Source organism: Trichoplax adhaerens, genomic scaffold (genome assembly GCF_000150275.1).
Source record: "Trichoplax adhaerens TRIADscaffold_1 genomic scaffold, whole genome shotgun sequence".
NCBI classification, from domain to species: Eukaryota; Metazoa; Placozoa; class Uniplacotomia; order Trichoplacea; family Trichoplacidae; genus Trichoplax; species Trichoplax adhaerens.
Window position 1 is genome coordinate 2431662 of NW_002060943.1, and position 17837 is coordinate 2449498.

Genomic DNA, 17837 nt, shown 5'->3' on the forward strand with positions numbered 1-17837 from the left:
TGGAAATAAACTTAGCGCATTAACTTTGCTGTCCTAATCTTATACTATATTAGTATAGCTTACAATGACGCATAAGCTACTATAAATAGCGATAAATTATTTATACAGCGAAGTTAATTTGTTATATGCTTGGCAAATGAAAGTTGTTATTCGACATTTCAATCATTTCTTGGATTAAATAACCTCATGATTTTCATTTGATTCAGAATCTTTCGTTTTACATCCTATTCAAAGGTAGGTAGACCGTTAAAGTTTACTTTATTACGCTGCTTTTCTAATAATTTCGTTTCGAAATTATTGGTAGTAAATCATTTTTCGACTGATTACTAAAGTTACTTTGTGGCAACTGTTCAATAGCTGAGTTGTCTTGATTCTTCGATATTGATCACAAGAAGTCAATAAATATGACTTGGTTTATTTTGAGAGAAAATGAAGTTGCTATTTGCGTCTAAATAGATGGAATGAGACAGAAGCATCATTTTTATCCTGCTATGTTTTGAGAATGATATCTTGATTGAAAGGATGTAATCTATTTTTTTATTTTGACTCATACTGATATTGGATATACTGTACTTTTATAAAGTTAAATTATAATCACTATGGAATACTGTCTTGATCGATGTCATACCGTAAAATTTTTTAGAATGAAGGTGTTCTAGTTTTTGTTTAGCATGAGTCAAAGTACGCCATCGAATTAAAGTCCAGTTTCTTTACATTTAAATAAATCCATCCATTCTCGTTCGAATAACAATTGAGGAGAGGAATCGAAAGAATTTTCTACTCCAAGTAGAAATAGTGGCAATTAAAAATACCATCACTAATGACACAATTTTGATTTAAAATACTTATTTCTACAATCAATTGTTTACTTCAATTTGATATGGTTGTAATCTCAGTATTCTTACATTTATTTCACAAGCTACAGATATTTTGTTTATCAAATTGAGCTAATAATGGGTTAAAGGCTACTCTAAAAGCTCTAATATCCGAAAGATATACTCTAGATTGATGAAGAAAGTAGTATTCGCTAGTATTCCCTGACAGAAGAATGCTTGCCAATGTTATAGCACATACCAGCACGTTATTAAAGCTGCTAATCTTTGATTTTGTCAGGGAACAGGAATGATATTTTTCATTCCTTTTTTTAACGATAGTAAAGTGTGTTAAGAATTCCATCATTTATTCTTGATGTGTCGTTAATACTGACTAAAACATGTTTAATTCAGCTTTCTGTCACATAATATAATAAGGATACATTTTATGTTATCCTAATGTCAGTCATTCTTTTATGAGCACGGAAGGACTTTATTAACTAAAGCTTTTTTGATTAGTAAGGACGTTATCACCAGGCTATCAAGTATGAATATCTTTGTATACGACATCTTAAATAATCTTGTGCAAGTCGATGCTATTGATTACTGATTGTTTAACTAATGTACAAGAACGAATCAACAAGACATTGAATTACAAATAGTAGAAATTCATAATTCACTTATAGTATTAATGCTATGTTAGGAATTGTTGTGCGCCAAAAAATCGCCAAATTTAATTTTATACTGTTCTTTTTTGTGCAACAGATTCAATATGCTCCATTTCCGTTGCCTGTGCTTGATTATCGCTGCGATATTAGCGATATTTTATCCAATATCGGTAATTGGAAATCGACCAATGTTGGACCAATTCAAGAAATACGATGTGATCAATTATGATGCTGAAGAATTTGCTGAACATCATGAAAGATCACGCCGTAGTCCATCCGCTCATACCATGTTAGAATTTCACGCATATCACAGACATTTCCAATTACGACTTAAACGGGATACAAGTTTATACACCGATGATTTTATGATCGAATCCGGTAATGGCCAACCGGTCGAATTTGACATGCATAATATCGTTTCTGGACACTTGGTTGACGATGCAAAATCACTTGTGCATGGGACGATAGTCGATGGCATCTTTCAAGGTAAAATTTATACCGGAGAAGAACATCCTGAACAATATTATATCGAACCATCGACTCGTTATTTCTCCAAAGACCAGCCTTTCCATTCCATTGTCTATCGACGATCGGATGTTCGAGTCAAGAAAAGCTATCAAGTGGGTACATGTGGTTTAGATGACAAGGAAAATATTCGTATGAGTGATATATTACAAAGTTGGGAACATTATGGACAAGCTTTAGATACCAAAAGAATTCCATCGATGTTTCAAAATCAACCATCTCATTCTAAGAGGAATAAACGAGCACCACCAACTAGAAATACTTGTCAGCTCTTGGTACAAGCAGATCATACCTTTACCACCTATATGGGTAGTAAAGAACAGGCTATCGCTGCTTTAAATGGTTATCTTCAGGCAGTCAACAAAATTTACGAAGTAATTGATTTTGATGGCGATTCATCAGCTGATGGTATCGGATTTATCGTTCGTAGGATGAAAATTAATACAACAAGTGATGCCAGCCAGCCTAATAACCCATTTGCTCCAAGTAATATCGGTGTATCAAGCTATTTGGATATTACTTCTACTGCTAATCATGATCCCTACTGCTTAGCTTACACCTTTGCTGATCGTGATTTCGATAATGGCGTCCTGGGTTTAGCTTGGGTTGGTAGTGCAACGGGTAATGCTGGTATTTGTGCTAAGAATAGCGCCTATAAGGGGCAAAAAATGTCTTTAAATGCTGGTATTGTGACTATTTTAAACTATGGCACAAGGGTTAGTACAGCCGTGACAGAAGTTACATTTGCCCATGAGCTAGGCCATAATTTTGGGTCGCAACATGATCCTACGACTAATACACAATGTGCGCCTGGCTCGCCTCAAGGCAATTATATTATGTATCCACAAGCAACTACAGGCCGAGATCCTAACAACAAGCAATTTTCAAGTTGTAGTAAAAACTATATGCAACCTGTCATTAATGCTAAAGGAATTAGTAGCAGTGGTTGTTTTGTAAATCGAGCTACTTCTATATGTGGCAATGGGGTCGTTGAAGGCAATGAACAGTGTGATTGTGGTTATCGATCGGATTGCCAAGATAACTGTTGCAATGCTCCTTATGATAATCCATCTCAAGAGCCTGCTGGTTATCAAGCATGTACCCTTAAAGCAGGCTCTGTTTGTGGCCAAAGCTCTGGCATTTGTTGCAATCCTACAAATTGCCGATACTATGAATCAAGTGATAATCAGTTATGCACAGTATCGACTGAATGCAGCCAAAATGCTTACTGCAATGGTAGCCGCTATCAGGATAAATGTCCAACACCGGCATCGAAACCAGATGGAACATCATGTCGTAAGGGGAGTAATGTATGTAGCAATGGTGATTGTGATGGATCGATATGTTTAGCTGCTGATTTAGCCAGTTGTGCTTGTACTACTCAAGCCGATTATTGTAATACATGTTGTAAATCTGGTAATACTTGTGTTTCAAGTAAGACGATTAGTGCATTAGCCAATTTTAGCGTTCAACAAGCACCTGGCTCTTCCTGTAACAACTTCCAAGGCTATTGCGATGTATTTGGTAAATGCCGTGCTGTTAATGAAAATGGACCGCTAACGAAATTAACCAATTTATTATTCTCGGCAGAAGGTATAAGAAATATGTTGGATTGGATGAAACAATATCCATGGGCGGTTGCACTAATTATTGCTGGTTTTATAATCTTGATGGCCTTATTTGTCAAGTTATGCAGCCGAGCTACACCAAGTGATAATCCAAAATTTAGCTCAAGGGTATCAACACCGCGACGAGTTGATGTTGCTCCAACTGGTCATAGTCAAGAAATGTCTGATCATCATTATTATGAGCAAGAGGATCGTTACGATTATAATAAAAGGCGATATTAATTAATTCATTTATGAACGACGATAGCCAAAGGTCTAGATAGTATCCTACTGGTATTCTAATTCAAATCAATAATTAGCATAGTTTATCATTTAGTCATTCTCTCTATCAGTTCTGATAGTAATATCATGGTTTGTCTTATAAATTACTGCAATTTAAGATCATGAACAAAAGCATGTCATCAACAAGAATCAAATTTATTTTCCAATATTTGTATCATATTCTTCTTTTGCTAATTCAATAATTTGAAATATAATCATAGTAACCTATAACTCAAACTGTTGTACTTAGTTTACTTATGAAATTTTGATCGCATAATCTTTACTATCTCATTCTATGCTACTACCTTAGACAAGATATCGATGTTTTAATAGGGGTGATTGGATTTTACTGCCTATTGCAATTAAAAAACCAATCGCCTATCCTATATCTAGCAATCTCATTCTATGCTACTACTTTAGATAAGATATCGATATTTTAATAGAAATAATCGGATTTTACTACATTTCCATAAGTAAAAACCAATAGTCCATCTTGTGTCTAATCATCTTTTTCTATGCTACTACTTTATAGACAAGATATCGCTATTGTAATAGAGATGACTACATCTTATTACATATTGAAAACTAAACATCAATCGTCTGTCCTATGCCTGATGATCTCTTTCTATGCTACTACTTTAGACAAGATATCGATGTTATAATAGGGATGATTGGATTTTACTACCTATTGAAAAGTGAAAACCAATAGCCTATTCTATATCTTATGATCTCTTAATCTGATTTTAGTCTTAACTTTTCGTATATTATGGCATAACTTTAGTTGATAGCTTTTCGTTGTTACAAATCGATATTCATTTTACTCTTATATCAATTTGTACTTAATATCACTTTTAATTGTTTAAAGCCAGTGCCTATGATAGTACTTAATTTAACCATATTTCTTTTTGCATAGATTGCCTTTAGCAAAGGTTACTATAACATTTCCATTGTAAATTGATGCTTCTTACATTATTCTGTTCAAATATGCTTTCCAATCTAAGCTTATGTTGGTCGAGAATAAGTAAAACCAATCTGGAATCGGCTCAATACTTCAGGCCAATTGTACGGGAAATAATCATAGCTTATAATATAATTACAATTATTGAATAGGATGCTGTATTTGCATTCCCATAGGATGTAAAATTTCTCATGACTATTTTCATGCACGACTACCAGCCGATATACGAACGGCTGGATCTCTATATTTGTCAATGTTTATGCCGACTGTACTATAATGATTCGCTTCGTTTAAAGCACTTTCGTTAATTATAAGAAATAAAACTACTAAGAAATGATCAATTGAATCGAGTTGTTTCAGCGTTATTGAATTTTATGTCGATCGGAAGAGTTTTCTAATAGCCATTGAAGAGTGGAATACTCTTGGGTTAGCATACCTATGGTTGTTTTAAACATATTTGTACCTTGAGTTGCAAGATATCTTGATATATAAGGAAATTGGTTAGTGGTTATACTGAACGAAATGGAAGAGTTAGATCTTTTAATAACCAAGCTATCATGATTTTGATAGATTATGTAGTTAGGTACTGTATGTTATACTATAGAAGGTCTAAATACTACTGCTATACGTTAAAGTCTCTGTGTCTTATTATTTACAGTTTGATGATGATTTGTAGATTACCCTCAGTAACTACATTGAACGTGAAAGGTGCAAATAACAGATGTCTATACTATTATCATTATTTTAAACCAGAATTTGTATGAGTCTACTTTATATCTGAGTTTGTAGAGCCTTGTTATAAATCTAAATTTAGAACTAGAAAAAATTGAACTGGTACAAACAACGAACACGATGAGCCAACTGTTAGGTTTGTCCTCTCTAATATTTACTTACAGTGCGACTGCCGTAGTCAACTCACGACAAGGAAACCTGGGTCTCTAAATGTGCGTCAGTACTAAGCCTATAACAGCCAAATGTGCCCCTAACGGGTTACATGTAGACTAGACTTAGTCCCTTTTTAAAATAGTTTATTTGGCGAAGGTAGTCTTGTTATCCAAGACTACTCCAACTAGACGACCAAGGGTCAACTGACTAGCTAACGATATTGGTCTTTTATCGTCAGGAAGAATAGTAATATCGCTAGTCTTTCCTAGGCAAAACTGAATGCAAACTTTGTTGGAAAAACCAGTCAATTTATAGTAAATCGACATAAATATTATTTATCAGTGGATAGATAATATTTTAAAACTACGCATTTATCTATTAAAATGTGTAATACGCCATAGATAAATTAATATCAACATATTCCTAGGCAAGTTATCTTATGGAAACCATATTATAACAGCTAGGCGAAAGTTACTCTGTAATAAGCCTATAGTATATCACAGTTATCATTCAGGTGTAATTCATATGCATGTTCTGTAACTTAACTTATCTTTAAAATTACAAAAAATGCCATGAAAATAGCAATAAGTCGGAAAAGCATAAGTATACGTAAAATTAGCCGTGTAGACGTTCATAAACTCATCAATTCTTAATTCTTGTTTGACCTGTCAACTTTCGAACATAGAACAGCCCAATAACTAAGGATTATTTAATTTTTGCCATTTTTTATTGTATTGATGCACAAAATAGAGTAGATTATACAAAAGCATAGGAGAATAAAACTAATGCACTGCAAGGTCTTACCATAGTGTACTACATAGTAAGTAAAAGTAGCAAACCCAATTATATATTCTTTGCTGGACAGCATGGAATATCATCACGCAGAGCCAATTTGATAGTGAATAGATTAAAATAAAAACAATTGCCTGGTGGTCGTTCTAAGATCTTGCCATATTTGCATTATATAGTAATTTAAAGTGGCTGACCAATTATGCTATTCTTACTGAAGAGATTGGCACATCACGATGTACAGTCAATTAGATGTTAAATGGATTAGCATGGACATTTCGTATTTAATGCATTTGATAGCGAGACACCTTTACTAGTAAATTCTGATTTCAAATAAACTAGTGCAAACTCCCGTCGCTTTGCTGACAGTTTACGATAATGTGCTCATTTAACAGATAGTATTACCATTTGATAGACCTATCAGAGGTTCAGTAACTATTTACCGTGTACTCTGTACTAGAGCAAGTTTTTAAACTTATTTCGTTGTAAATGGTTACAAAATTGAAGAAATGTTTAGATATTCTATTTCAAGCTGCAATCGATTTTTGAACCTTTACTTGAATGCTGGTTCAATTTTCCCTACGAATTTGCTGCAATTGAATGAACTAGTACGGTATTAATTTTCGAGCGGATTCTCTTTTCGATTTCCATGATAGAAATTAGCTCCACTCTTAAATAAGATATTTGTAGTATATTTTATATTTTGCTATTGCTGAATATTAAAAAATCCATTTCCAAAAGTATTAATATTTAAATGATGCTGTCATTGACGAAATTTTAGAGTACTGTAAAGTGCCTTGTTGGCTGAAATTTGAAAGGAATTAAAAAATTTAGTTCTAAAAGGTGATGAGCGATATGACGGCTACCAATACTGACTTTGGGTAATCTTCACTGTTTTTAAACTTTTAATGAATAATTAGACCCTATCCCAAGATAGGGTTATAAGATCAGTTGAGATATTAAATCGCATTTGCACAAAGTATCAGGGTGGAAATTTGCTCATTTTTGTTTAAATATCTCCTAATTTTGCGTTCTATCCACCTTTAAATAATGATTATATTTTACAGACTACTTTAGCTGATCACTCTGATACGCTCTCGTAAAAAGTCTACTAGGGTAATCCTTCAAACGTAGTTATCTTATAATCATTATGGCCTCATTCTGAATGAAGTTGGAATAGTCAAAAACTATCCTTAAAAATCTAGCCATTTTGGCTATCGGCGATATTTGCATCAATATCACTTCATTTAATAATGTCAAGTTTTTCTTAAAGTCGAGTAACCCTTCTCTATTAATATGTTTATGGTGCTTTACCGTAGCTTATCGATTTTATATTAGACCAATAATTAATACAGTAGTTAAATTGCTGGAACTACTCTTCAATACGAGCATTCTTTTAAACGTAGTTATTTTAATGCATGTACACTATTATGGCTGGGCTTTTGGCTCATTAGTCTACGAGATTTTTCAACATCTAGTAATCCTACAAGACTTTTAAAAGGTTCCCAGTTTAATTAATATATATTGAGGCTTTTTCAATTAAGATAAATTAATGAATCTATAATTACTCTTAAAGCCTAGTCGACCACCAATTGTAGTTATTTTACGTAAGTCTAATAGCTCTCTTATTAAATTGATATTGATTAGTCCACGACTTAGTCTTAAAATTAACTACTAACCAAGCATAGTGTATTTAAATTAATATACGTCCTTTTAATGGATCACAGTTGAATACACTAGGGAGATTGTAATGAGGTATGCAAATCAAAAGTTTTAAATTCATTTCATACTTTACTCGAAAGTTCGCTAGCCTAGTAACAACTAGCGTTATTAGTTGATTTTGCAGGAACGCATTACTTTTCTACTCAACTTTCTGTCTATCTTGATTAATTGCTATTTCAAAGCTTATTTAAATTACATTTTTTAGTCCAAGAGACGATATAGCCCGATGCTTCCTTTCTCAAAAATAGATAATAATTAAAATTTATTATGACGACTGCGGTGATAATGGGGTGTATAGGCTGTTTTATCTTTCATTTCAGTGATGCTATTTTATCGCCGCGGGATCGTCTTTAATTCCCTAGAGTATGAACAGTTGTAGTTATGTTGGTTGGTGCTTTGAGGGTATTTTGATATACGTAGAATGACTTAAAATAGTGATTTTTCCAGTAGGATAATCATTCTGGACAGTTTGTAGAACGATATTACCTGATCGAATCGTACTTATAGACGTTGATCACAAGTTGAGTTCAATGACAAGGAAATTATCAGGAGATGCTTTATCAGCGGATGAAGGAGATGATGCTAGCCAGCTTAAAAAATTGGCCTCGCAGACTGACTGGAAAACGAATGATGAGCCAATCGATCGGTAGGTGGATTGTGAACTCAATACATACAAATGAATCGAACAAAAACTATAAAATAGTCATAAATGTGGTTGTGAACGGTTGGAATTTTCACGATTCCAGATTAAACTCCTGCTAAATAAGTCTATCGAGTTCAAATACTTTTGTAGAGACTGCCGATTATTTTTTTAATCATCTAGTTCTACCTAATTCAAATGGCTTACGATACCGGTACTAAAACATGATAATTTTCTACTACCAACATGTTTAGCTTTCACAAAATAGCTTATGATATTGAATGTAGTTTGCTGATGGCAATTCATCTTATTATTATTCCTTATTAACACAACGATTTAGTAAGCAACATCGTTAATAGAATAAAAAGGCCGAAATTGGCGGAAGCAATGCTGTATACCAAAATAGTTATAGAATCTGTTATTTCATCTCGAGTGAAAAATGAAAGGGTTATAATATTTTCCCATAAATCCGACGGCATATTTATGCGAAGGAAGCTAAAATCATACTCTGGCCTGAAAAACAACTGCTTAAACTATAGCTTAGGTTTATCAGATTAATTTCATCATATTTCTAGCATATAGTAAAAGTTTGCCTATACTACCAACACTACAGTAACCATTAAAACGATTGGCAGTGCACCAAATAACGATCAATAGGTTGCATATAGCTTAATTGCGAGAGCATCAGATGCTAGTAATTGCCATTTTTTCCTTCAGCGTTGCTTGGGTGGTATTCTCGATCAGGTTGAAACCCAAACTGTGCTATTGGTTTTCCTTTTACGACATCCAGCCCCCAGGGATTAAGATGTATGTATTATCTATCGCAGCTAGCAAAAGTTGCACTATTGGACACAGAGCAGTACACTATAAGCGTCGAGAAATGATTTATTAATCATCAAAAGATCTCTACTAAAGCAATTATACTTATATCTTTTATCTTATGAAATCTGTGGAGAAAGAGAAAATCATTATAGTAGAAAGTATTTTCCGGTTTATAATGTATAATACAAGAATAATGATCAAAAAGTAGAATGCAATTGTCTGTCTATGTGAATAAGTAAACAATTGGAGAGCTTTGAGACCATGTGCATTTGAATAGTTATTTTATTCTCTCCGTTCTAATGTAGAAAAAGTTCTAAGAACACTCCCAAAATAGCGCCATTATAGATTAACTATCTTATTGTGTCACACTGCAGGCAAGTAAATAATCACAGAATTTTTAGCATAGATTGAAGAAAGATTCTATAGTAACGGAATTAAATATTTAGAATACAGATAGAGCCTTTAGATTCTATCACAGCAAAATTGAATATTTTATTGTAAAGATAGAGCCTGTAGATTCTAAGACGATAAAATTTAAAAATCTATTATAAAGATAGTATAGGCCTATTTCTACTACTACGAAATTAGATATTTTACCCATAATTTAGATAGGATATATCAATTCTACTATAAAAAATTAAACTATAAAGATGGAAAAGATAGATTTAACAGGAACTAAATTCAATATTTTACTATAATTTAGATAGTTTAGATAAATTCTACTATAATAAAAAAAGTTCTAAAGATAAAGGAGGGATATTCTACCTTAATCGAATTAAATGTTTTGCTATCTTTGGATGGAATAAATAAATTCTACTATAACGAAATTAAAGTATACAGATAGAAGAGATAGATCTTGCAGTAACCAAATTTAATGTCTTACTATAATTTAGATAGAATACGAGTAGATGAATTTTAATATAACAAAATAATACTATAAAGATAGGATAGACAGAATGTACGGTAAATTAAATCTAATATTTAAAATGAATCAGAAAGAATAGACAAATTCTACAGTAATCGAATTAAATATTTTGCTATCCTTTGGATAGAATAAACAAACACAACTTTGACAAATTAATGCTATAAAGATAGAACAGATAATTTTACAGTAAATCAAATTCAATATTTACAGTAATTTAGATAGAATAGATAAACTCTACTATAATAAAACAAAGTTGTTAAGATAAAACGAGAGAAATATTTACTTTCATCAAATTAAATATTTTACTATGCTTTAGAATAGATAAATTCTACGATAATTAAATTAAACTACAACAATAAAAGAGATAGGTTTTACGATTCTATGGAGATTTCTTCAAGGAAATCCCACCCATTACAGCGTAAAGCTAAGATTTAATCATTGCAACTTTCATCATCGAGGCTATAAGAGCTAATCTGTCATGGTGCGTTAGTCCTATGAAAGTGGGTACAAAATAGACGACTATTTTTAATATATTTACAGCGGGTGAAATTCTGTTGTAACGTCTTAAATACGGGTTAAATTGCTTGCATTATTATAAATAATACTTCCATTTTGCTAGTATAAAGTCAGCGTGTAAAATCTTAAAAAGATCTTTTATAAAAAGCTTTAAACTTTCAAAATTGGAATTTTTAAATTTAGACATAATTTCCGATAAAAAGATCATAAGGTCGACTGAGTAGATATATTTTAGCAATGAGGGAAAATTAAGGAAGGATAAAATACCGAAATTTTATTTGTCATTCTTAATTATGATGCACTGCAATCAGTAGACAAGGGTTACCATCGTCGTCAGTGAGGGTGGATACATTAATAATAACAAATGTATTAGAAAGTGAAGTAACGACTTTACATTTAATTCGAAAATCTGTTACCAGTGACCCGACGTAACTTGGCTATAGAAAGCCTGCATTAGTATAATATTCCAGTTGTAAATTATTATGACTAACAATATTCCAATAATTTAAACAGCCATCTTAATATTCCTATAAAAACTGGGAATGTTTTAAGTTAAAATAATTCTGGATAAAGGGCAAGATGGATTGGAATTGAAATTAAACTGAGTTTTATCTTTTTGATGTCATTTCTCTTAGGTTTCATATGGTATATGTGATATTCTTTTTTATTGGCATTGGAACTGTACTTCCAATTAATATGTTTATGACTGCTAGTTCGGTATGTTGGTTTGATATGAAAGTAATATCCTATTAATTTTAGGGTATTGGTGATTGGATAATCTTGATATCATGAAACAATTAGCGAATCTTGTACTCTGAAGGAATCGTACTCTTTGAACAGTTTCTATCTGCCGAGATATAAGATGGTATAATATTTATTTTAATTTTAGTACTTTTCAGCGAAATTAGCCGGAACTCGATATCAATATATGTTTGAAGGTTATCTGTTACTAGTTTATTCAATTGGTATAACAATTTCCGCTGCAATTAGCATTTGGTTACTGCGATCGTAAGAAATTTTTACAAAGTTACTTATGACTGAATATTCTTTTTGAATTTTATTGCCAAGCAATTTGTATAGTATCGGTAAAAATTATAGATTTAGAACATATTACGCTGAAACTAAGTAAACTTTTACGTTTTATTTTGGATTCACAGACATAAGAATAATTTAGTTGTAGGGTAAAATTTATGTCCTATTTTCGATAAAGCCATCTCCTTTGTAGAGGAATTAATATTTCAAAAATTTTTCTACACTAGCTTAAAGTATTAATACGCAATTTGATTAGTTTCTATCTTATTCCGTCTTAATGGCCATATTCGATAAATTAATTATCATGCATTACTGAATGGATGGTGTACATTGCAATTCCTATACCTGGCATTGAAATCACAAATTAAATATGAATTTTTCTTCAATGATAGGCTTTGACTTGCGTATAAAATTAATTTTGATCGTTATTCATAAAATATATCATCTTATACAACTGTTCCTATATGCAGTAGATTGCAATCAACCTAAATTTCTGCACAATAATAAGTATTTGTGTATATTTATGTTTAATATAAATTTTAGCATCCGAATTACGTATCGATTAGTGTTTTCGATACTGATTTTAATATCCATATTTACTTTTATGGCTGTATTGGCTCAAGTTGATACCTCAACCTGTAAGTTAAGATGTAGACTGTAATAATCTGCTATCCGTGAGTATAATTCACAGATCTTCAAATGGATGAGTATAATGAAAAGATTAATATTATATTATAGCTATAATAAGTGTAATATTTCAGAGAAATATCTATCAACTCTACTCTATGCTTTAAAAATGTACGGTACATAAATTGACCGATATCATTTTAATTAATAATTATAACAGTCTAAACAAACGTGGATGAAAACAAAATTTTAATATTTTGATCAGTGTTGGATATAGAACTCATTTATTATCCGTATTAACGCTAAAATATATCATAATTTCAAGAGAACGATTATTTACTAAGATTGTTGCCGAAATTGTAGCTGAATTAGCAGTTTAAATTGTTTTCTATTATTGAAAGTTATTATATTGTGTTAATGAAGCAATATCTAAATTTCGTTAATATTGTTGTTATCATGGAACCTTATTTAATTGTTTAGTTCTCTTCGTATACATTGATTTACTGCGGATATCATCTTGTTGAGATTGACATTTTCTGAGTTGGACTAACGCCAACATTGCAATTGCCACATTTCAAAACCCTGTTCATTTATTTAATTCTTTTAATATACATTTACTTACTGTCAATATCATCTTGTTGAGATTGATGATTTCTGAATTTAACTAACATTGCTGTTACTTTAAGCTGGAGATGAAGAACTACAAAACTAATATTTTGATTATTTATTCTTTCTAATACTAGCTGGAAGACAAGCATTTTTCATATTGACGATGGCCGTCGTTTTTATTTTTAGCTGTAAGCGAAATAAATATTATTTCTAGTATGCATTAATAAGAATACATAGTAATAACCGAATATTAACTATTAATTAATAAAAGCATAAAGAAATTGTGATCTTTAATATTTCTGGGATTGCTGAAATTCCGGCTTTAATGTAGAATCTTTTCATAGCTGCGAATTTTTGGTAGTGCTGAATCTTATTTTAATCGCATATTACTACTATTTCTAATACTTCCTTTATGCTTTAGATTTTTCTACGATATCATTTATAACTGATGGTTTTTAAAAATGCACAATCTTTCTATTCTGATATAGTAGCTTAAGCAGTCCACTTATTTTCAGTTATAGCATTGATCATTCTCTCACTATCTTTTATATTTATGTCACGGTCATTACAAAGTCACTTTAATACTGAATTTTATCGATCCGCACTATCAGTTTTTGGTAGCGCATTATTTCAATCAAGCTTTCTAGGATTAGTTAGTGTATTTCCTAGAAGATATCCACAGTCAGTGATATCTGGCATGGTTAGTATTGCGTCAAACTTCTTGAAAGTTGAACAGTTAATCACCGTTTTTTATTATTAAAATGATATTTGTTAAAAAAGTGATCGATAGTAATCAAAAATTTAATACTTTTATCGCATCGTTATTTGCATTTGCTCTCTCATAGGCATTTTCTGGATTTTTTGCTGCTGTAGGTGGAATAGTATCTTTATCTGGTAAGTTATTTCTAGCTATTTCAACAATATAACAGAGTAAATCTATCTTTCTATATAGCAAAAAAATCAACTAGAGTTTGCCTCTTGCTGGACAGTGACAATATCTGTGATATGGTATTAGTTTTAGCAAAGAAAATCATTTATTAAATTCTTTGAATTTAGAAGACAAATGGAACTCATAAATTATGCTAACGCTTGGAAAAAACATAAAGTCTAAAGCATAGTAAATAACAATTTCAGAAATAAGTCAATTTAAATTAACAGTAAATAAATTAGTTTCTAACAAGATTAATTCAAAAGACATATTTTATTCCATCAAAGCCAATTTGATAGCCTCATGAAAGATATAAAACTTATGGTTAATTGAATATAGTAAAATCTTCAACAAACTAATAAGATTATCGGCTCTACCTTTGCTCAGATAGCACTCTCTCATTTCTTGAACGATATCTATTTATATATGCTTCTCAGAGCAAATAAAAAGTATAATAAATTGTAAAATTAATAATATACATATTCTAGAATACTGTTAACAGATATTATATAATAGAAGCTAATTATATGAAGTTTAGGAATTAAATTATTTAGAACTATCTAATAGCATTATACCATTGAGAAATTTTGATAAAATTTTTCATAACACGTCTATCACCAATATGGTAAAAATAAATGTGACTGAATTTTAAGTATTAAATCTTAGATATTTTAGAAAGACTGTTTAGCTAGTAAATCACTGTGACCTCATCACGATATGTAATGCATTTTTAATTGATATGGAGCTTTCTGTCATTATTACAAAATTCTACTTCAACTAACTTCTAATCGGCCTAGATCTAGCATAGTCTAGCTAGAACTATGGTTAAATTTTGGTGCAATATTCACTTACTAGAACAAATTTTAAATAATTTTAAAAGTACAATCAGCCTTGAAAATAGCCAAAATATACATTTTGTAGATATATAACATATGTACAGTATACGTAGGCTATATTTAGGATGTAACTATTTGGCTATAGGAAAATTTGACCTTTCATTTTGATACAATTATAAAATTGTTATAAGTGATTAATTATGCAAGCTGGACTAATGTCTTTATGCTTAAACAGTTGGACGTTCAATGCAAAGTTTTGCAACAATTTACTTTTCTGCGGCTGCACTTTTCCTTAGTTTAATTTTGGCCTTACTGTATTTTACGAGAAAGATGGTATGTGACTTAGAAGAAAGTCTAGTGATTGAATAAATCGAAGTAGAATGCTATAAATTTCTACCGTGTCGTTTTTCAATGATTATAGTATTTTTATGATTGCAGGAGTTTGTTCAATATCATTTGCAATATTTAGAGTTTGGTAAGATTTTAGTAGAAATGCTATTTGTCGGCTAATTTTGTTAGTGTAACTGGTAATAATAACACAAATAATTTTCATTTTAGTTAGAAGCGTAAATTATGTTCATATAAATCGACTACCTATCTGAACCCAATGTAGGACAGAAAAATGCTAAACGTTTCTATCAATACGAGGAAGAATATGATAGCGATGATGATATAAACAGCAATCCTCAATGTGCTAAGACGCATCAGAAATTTAGTTATGTTTGGTATCTTCTAAAAAAGGTAAGAAAACTGCTCTATATTGTGAATAAATTTCTAGAAGTCATTGTGTCTATATCCTATAGAAACCGACATTGTACGATAATATTATGAAGTAATCGATGACTTCAATGATAGATATGGTTATTGGCCTTGAGTCTCTTGCTATGTACAATGGTCACTTTTGCTATCTATCCTCCTATCATGGCTCGTGTTAGACCGATGCAAAGTTATCCTCAAGATCCATTTTTTAGTAAATTTATAAACGTGCATAATTTTATTTCGGCATTATATATATTCAATTCAATATTATCATCAAATCAGCATTAGGAATTTTTATGAAATAGTACTACCAAGTACACTAAAAAATAAAATGATTTCAGTTTGTAATGTAGTATACATATAAAATATTGGTTTAATTAATTGTAGTTTCTGTTAGGAATAGCACCCGGTACTTTAAAAAGGAAGACTACTTAAAATAGTCTATGTATCCTAGTTCTATGGACAGCAATATAAAAGATATCATAGACTTTTATGCAGTATTTATTTCGTTAGCCATCCTTGAATGCTCAATTTATAACAAAGTCATTTAGTTTGACCTAGCTTATATAAGGATAATCAATTATTTCACAGATCTAATTTATTTTGCTAATATACGCGTATTACACAGTAGTAATAAGTTGATTTGATCAAAATCTGACGAGAATTAGATAAATCTAGATTTAAATTCTACATCGAATTTAATCGTAGTGAAGCATTACCACCACCTTTAATAATGATGCCCACGAATATTTTATACAGTGTCTATCTATATTTGTAACCATAAAACAAGAAGTATGAATTTAAACATTTATAGTTTATTTATTTCTTAGTCGTTATAGCGCCACGTGGAGGCGATTACTTCTAATTAATTTGCTTCGCTAATGATTTCGGCAAAGGTTTTAAATAAATTTAAATTTATTACTTTGAATTTTAGGAAAACTATTCGTCCTGTTTGCTTATCTACTATGCGCATTAGGCGATTTCGTCGGAGCGGCAGTTGCGCTATGGATATTATTGGTACTATCAATCTATGTTGTATTTTTATAATTAAAAAACTTGAAAATTAAAGCAATTTATTGCTATATATGATGCTATATTGTAGCCTAGACCTGATCAAGATAAAGTTCTGTTGCTTCTGAATGTACTAAGGATGGTATTTCTTCCAGTCTTTTTATTATGTAATGGTCACCCGCGACAGTACTTACCCGTATTGATCAACAATGATGCACCATATATGATTTTAGCGACAGTGTTAGGCTTATCTAATGGCTATTTTAGAACATTAGCGACGATATATGCCCCAAAGTATGTTAAATAACTAGGATGGATAGCTAATTCATACTGAAGAATTGATCAAATTCTACGTGATATTATTCTCTTAATTAAATATACGTTTTTTTAAATGTACTTTCAGGAAAGTATGTCCTCGATATCGAGAATCTGTGGGTGCAATTATGTTCTTTTTTAATGTAGCAGGCGTAGGAGCTGCATCTTTAGTCGCTTTCTTATCCTGCAGTATTATGTAACACTGTTAATATGTTTATTGTAGTGAAGATAAAACATATGTGTGAGGTATGTATTGTATTTATTTCGATTCTTTTTTCAGAAAGGATTTATTAAAATTTAATCTTTCATCAGATTAAATATTCAGATTAATATTGAGCACGAGTATGTTATTAAGAATGCTAACGAATACTTGTATAAGCGTATGTGATGTGCAGTAATACTGGCTAGCTGCCTAAAGCAGATCATGTTGATCAATAAAGATATTTCACTATGAGAAAATTTCTGGCTTAGAACTTGTTCTCGATGTTTCAAATGGTTGAGTCCCGTTGGTTGGTCAATAAGGCATAAATTTTCCATGGTTTGCCTGCCGTCTTATATCTACTAAAATT

The 17837-nt window shown here is 31.2% G+C and overlaps 2 protein-coding genes across 2 annotated transcripts; both read left to right on the plus strand.

Moving 5' to 3' along the window:
- Positions 1-1584: 1584 nt before the first annotated feature.
- TRIADDRAFT_19354 (uncharacterized protein) lies at positions 1585-3855 on the plus strand (the record flags this gene model as incomplete). The annotated part of the gene is made up of 1 exon (XM_002107688.1): positions 1585-3855. One exon carries the CDS (start codon positions 1585-1587, stop codon positions 3853-3855), a length of 2271 nt encoding a protein of 756 aa, XP_002107724.1.
- An 8932-nt stretch (positions 3856-12787) lies between these two features.
- On the plus strand, positions 12788-17468 carry TRIADDRAFT_51520 (uncharacterized protein; the record flags this gene model as incomplete). Its single annotated transcript, XM_002107689.1, has 9 exons — positions 12788-12821; positions 13554-13607; positions 14031-14119; positions 14265-14313; positions 15797-15924; positions 16330-16351; positions 16877-16959; positions 17045-17247; positions 17357-17468. The coding sequence occupies 9 exons, from the start codon at positions 12788-12790 to the stop codon at positions 17466-17468; spliced, it is 774 nt and encodes a 257-aa protein (XP_002107725.1).
- Between the last annotated feature and the right edge of the window lie 369 nt (positions 17469-17837).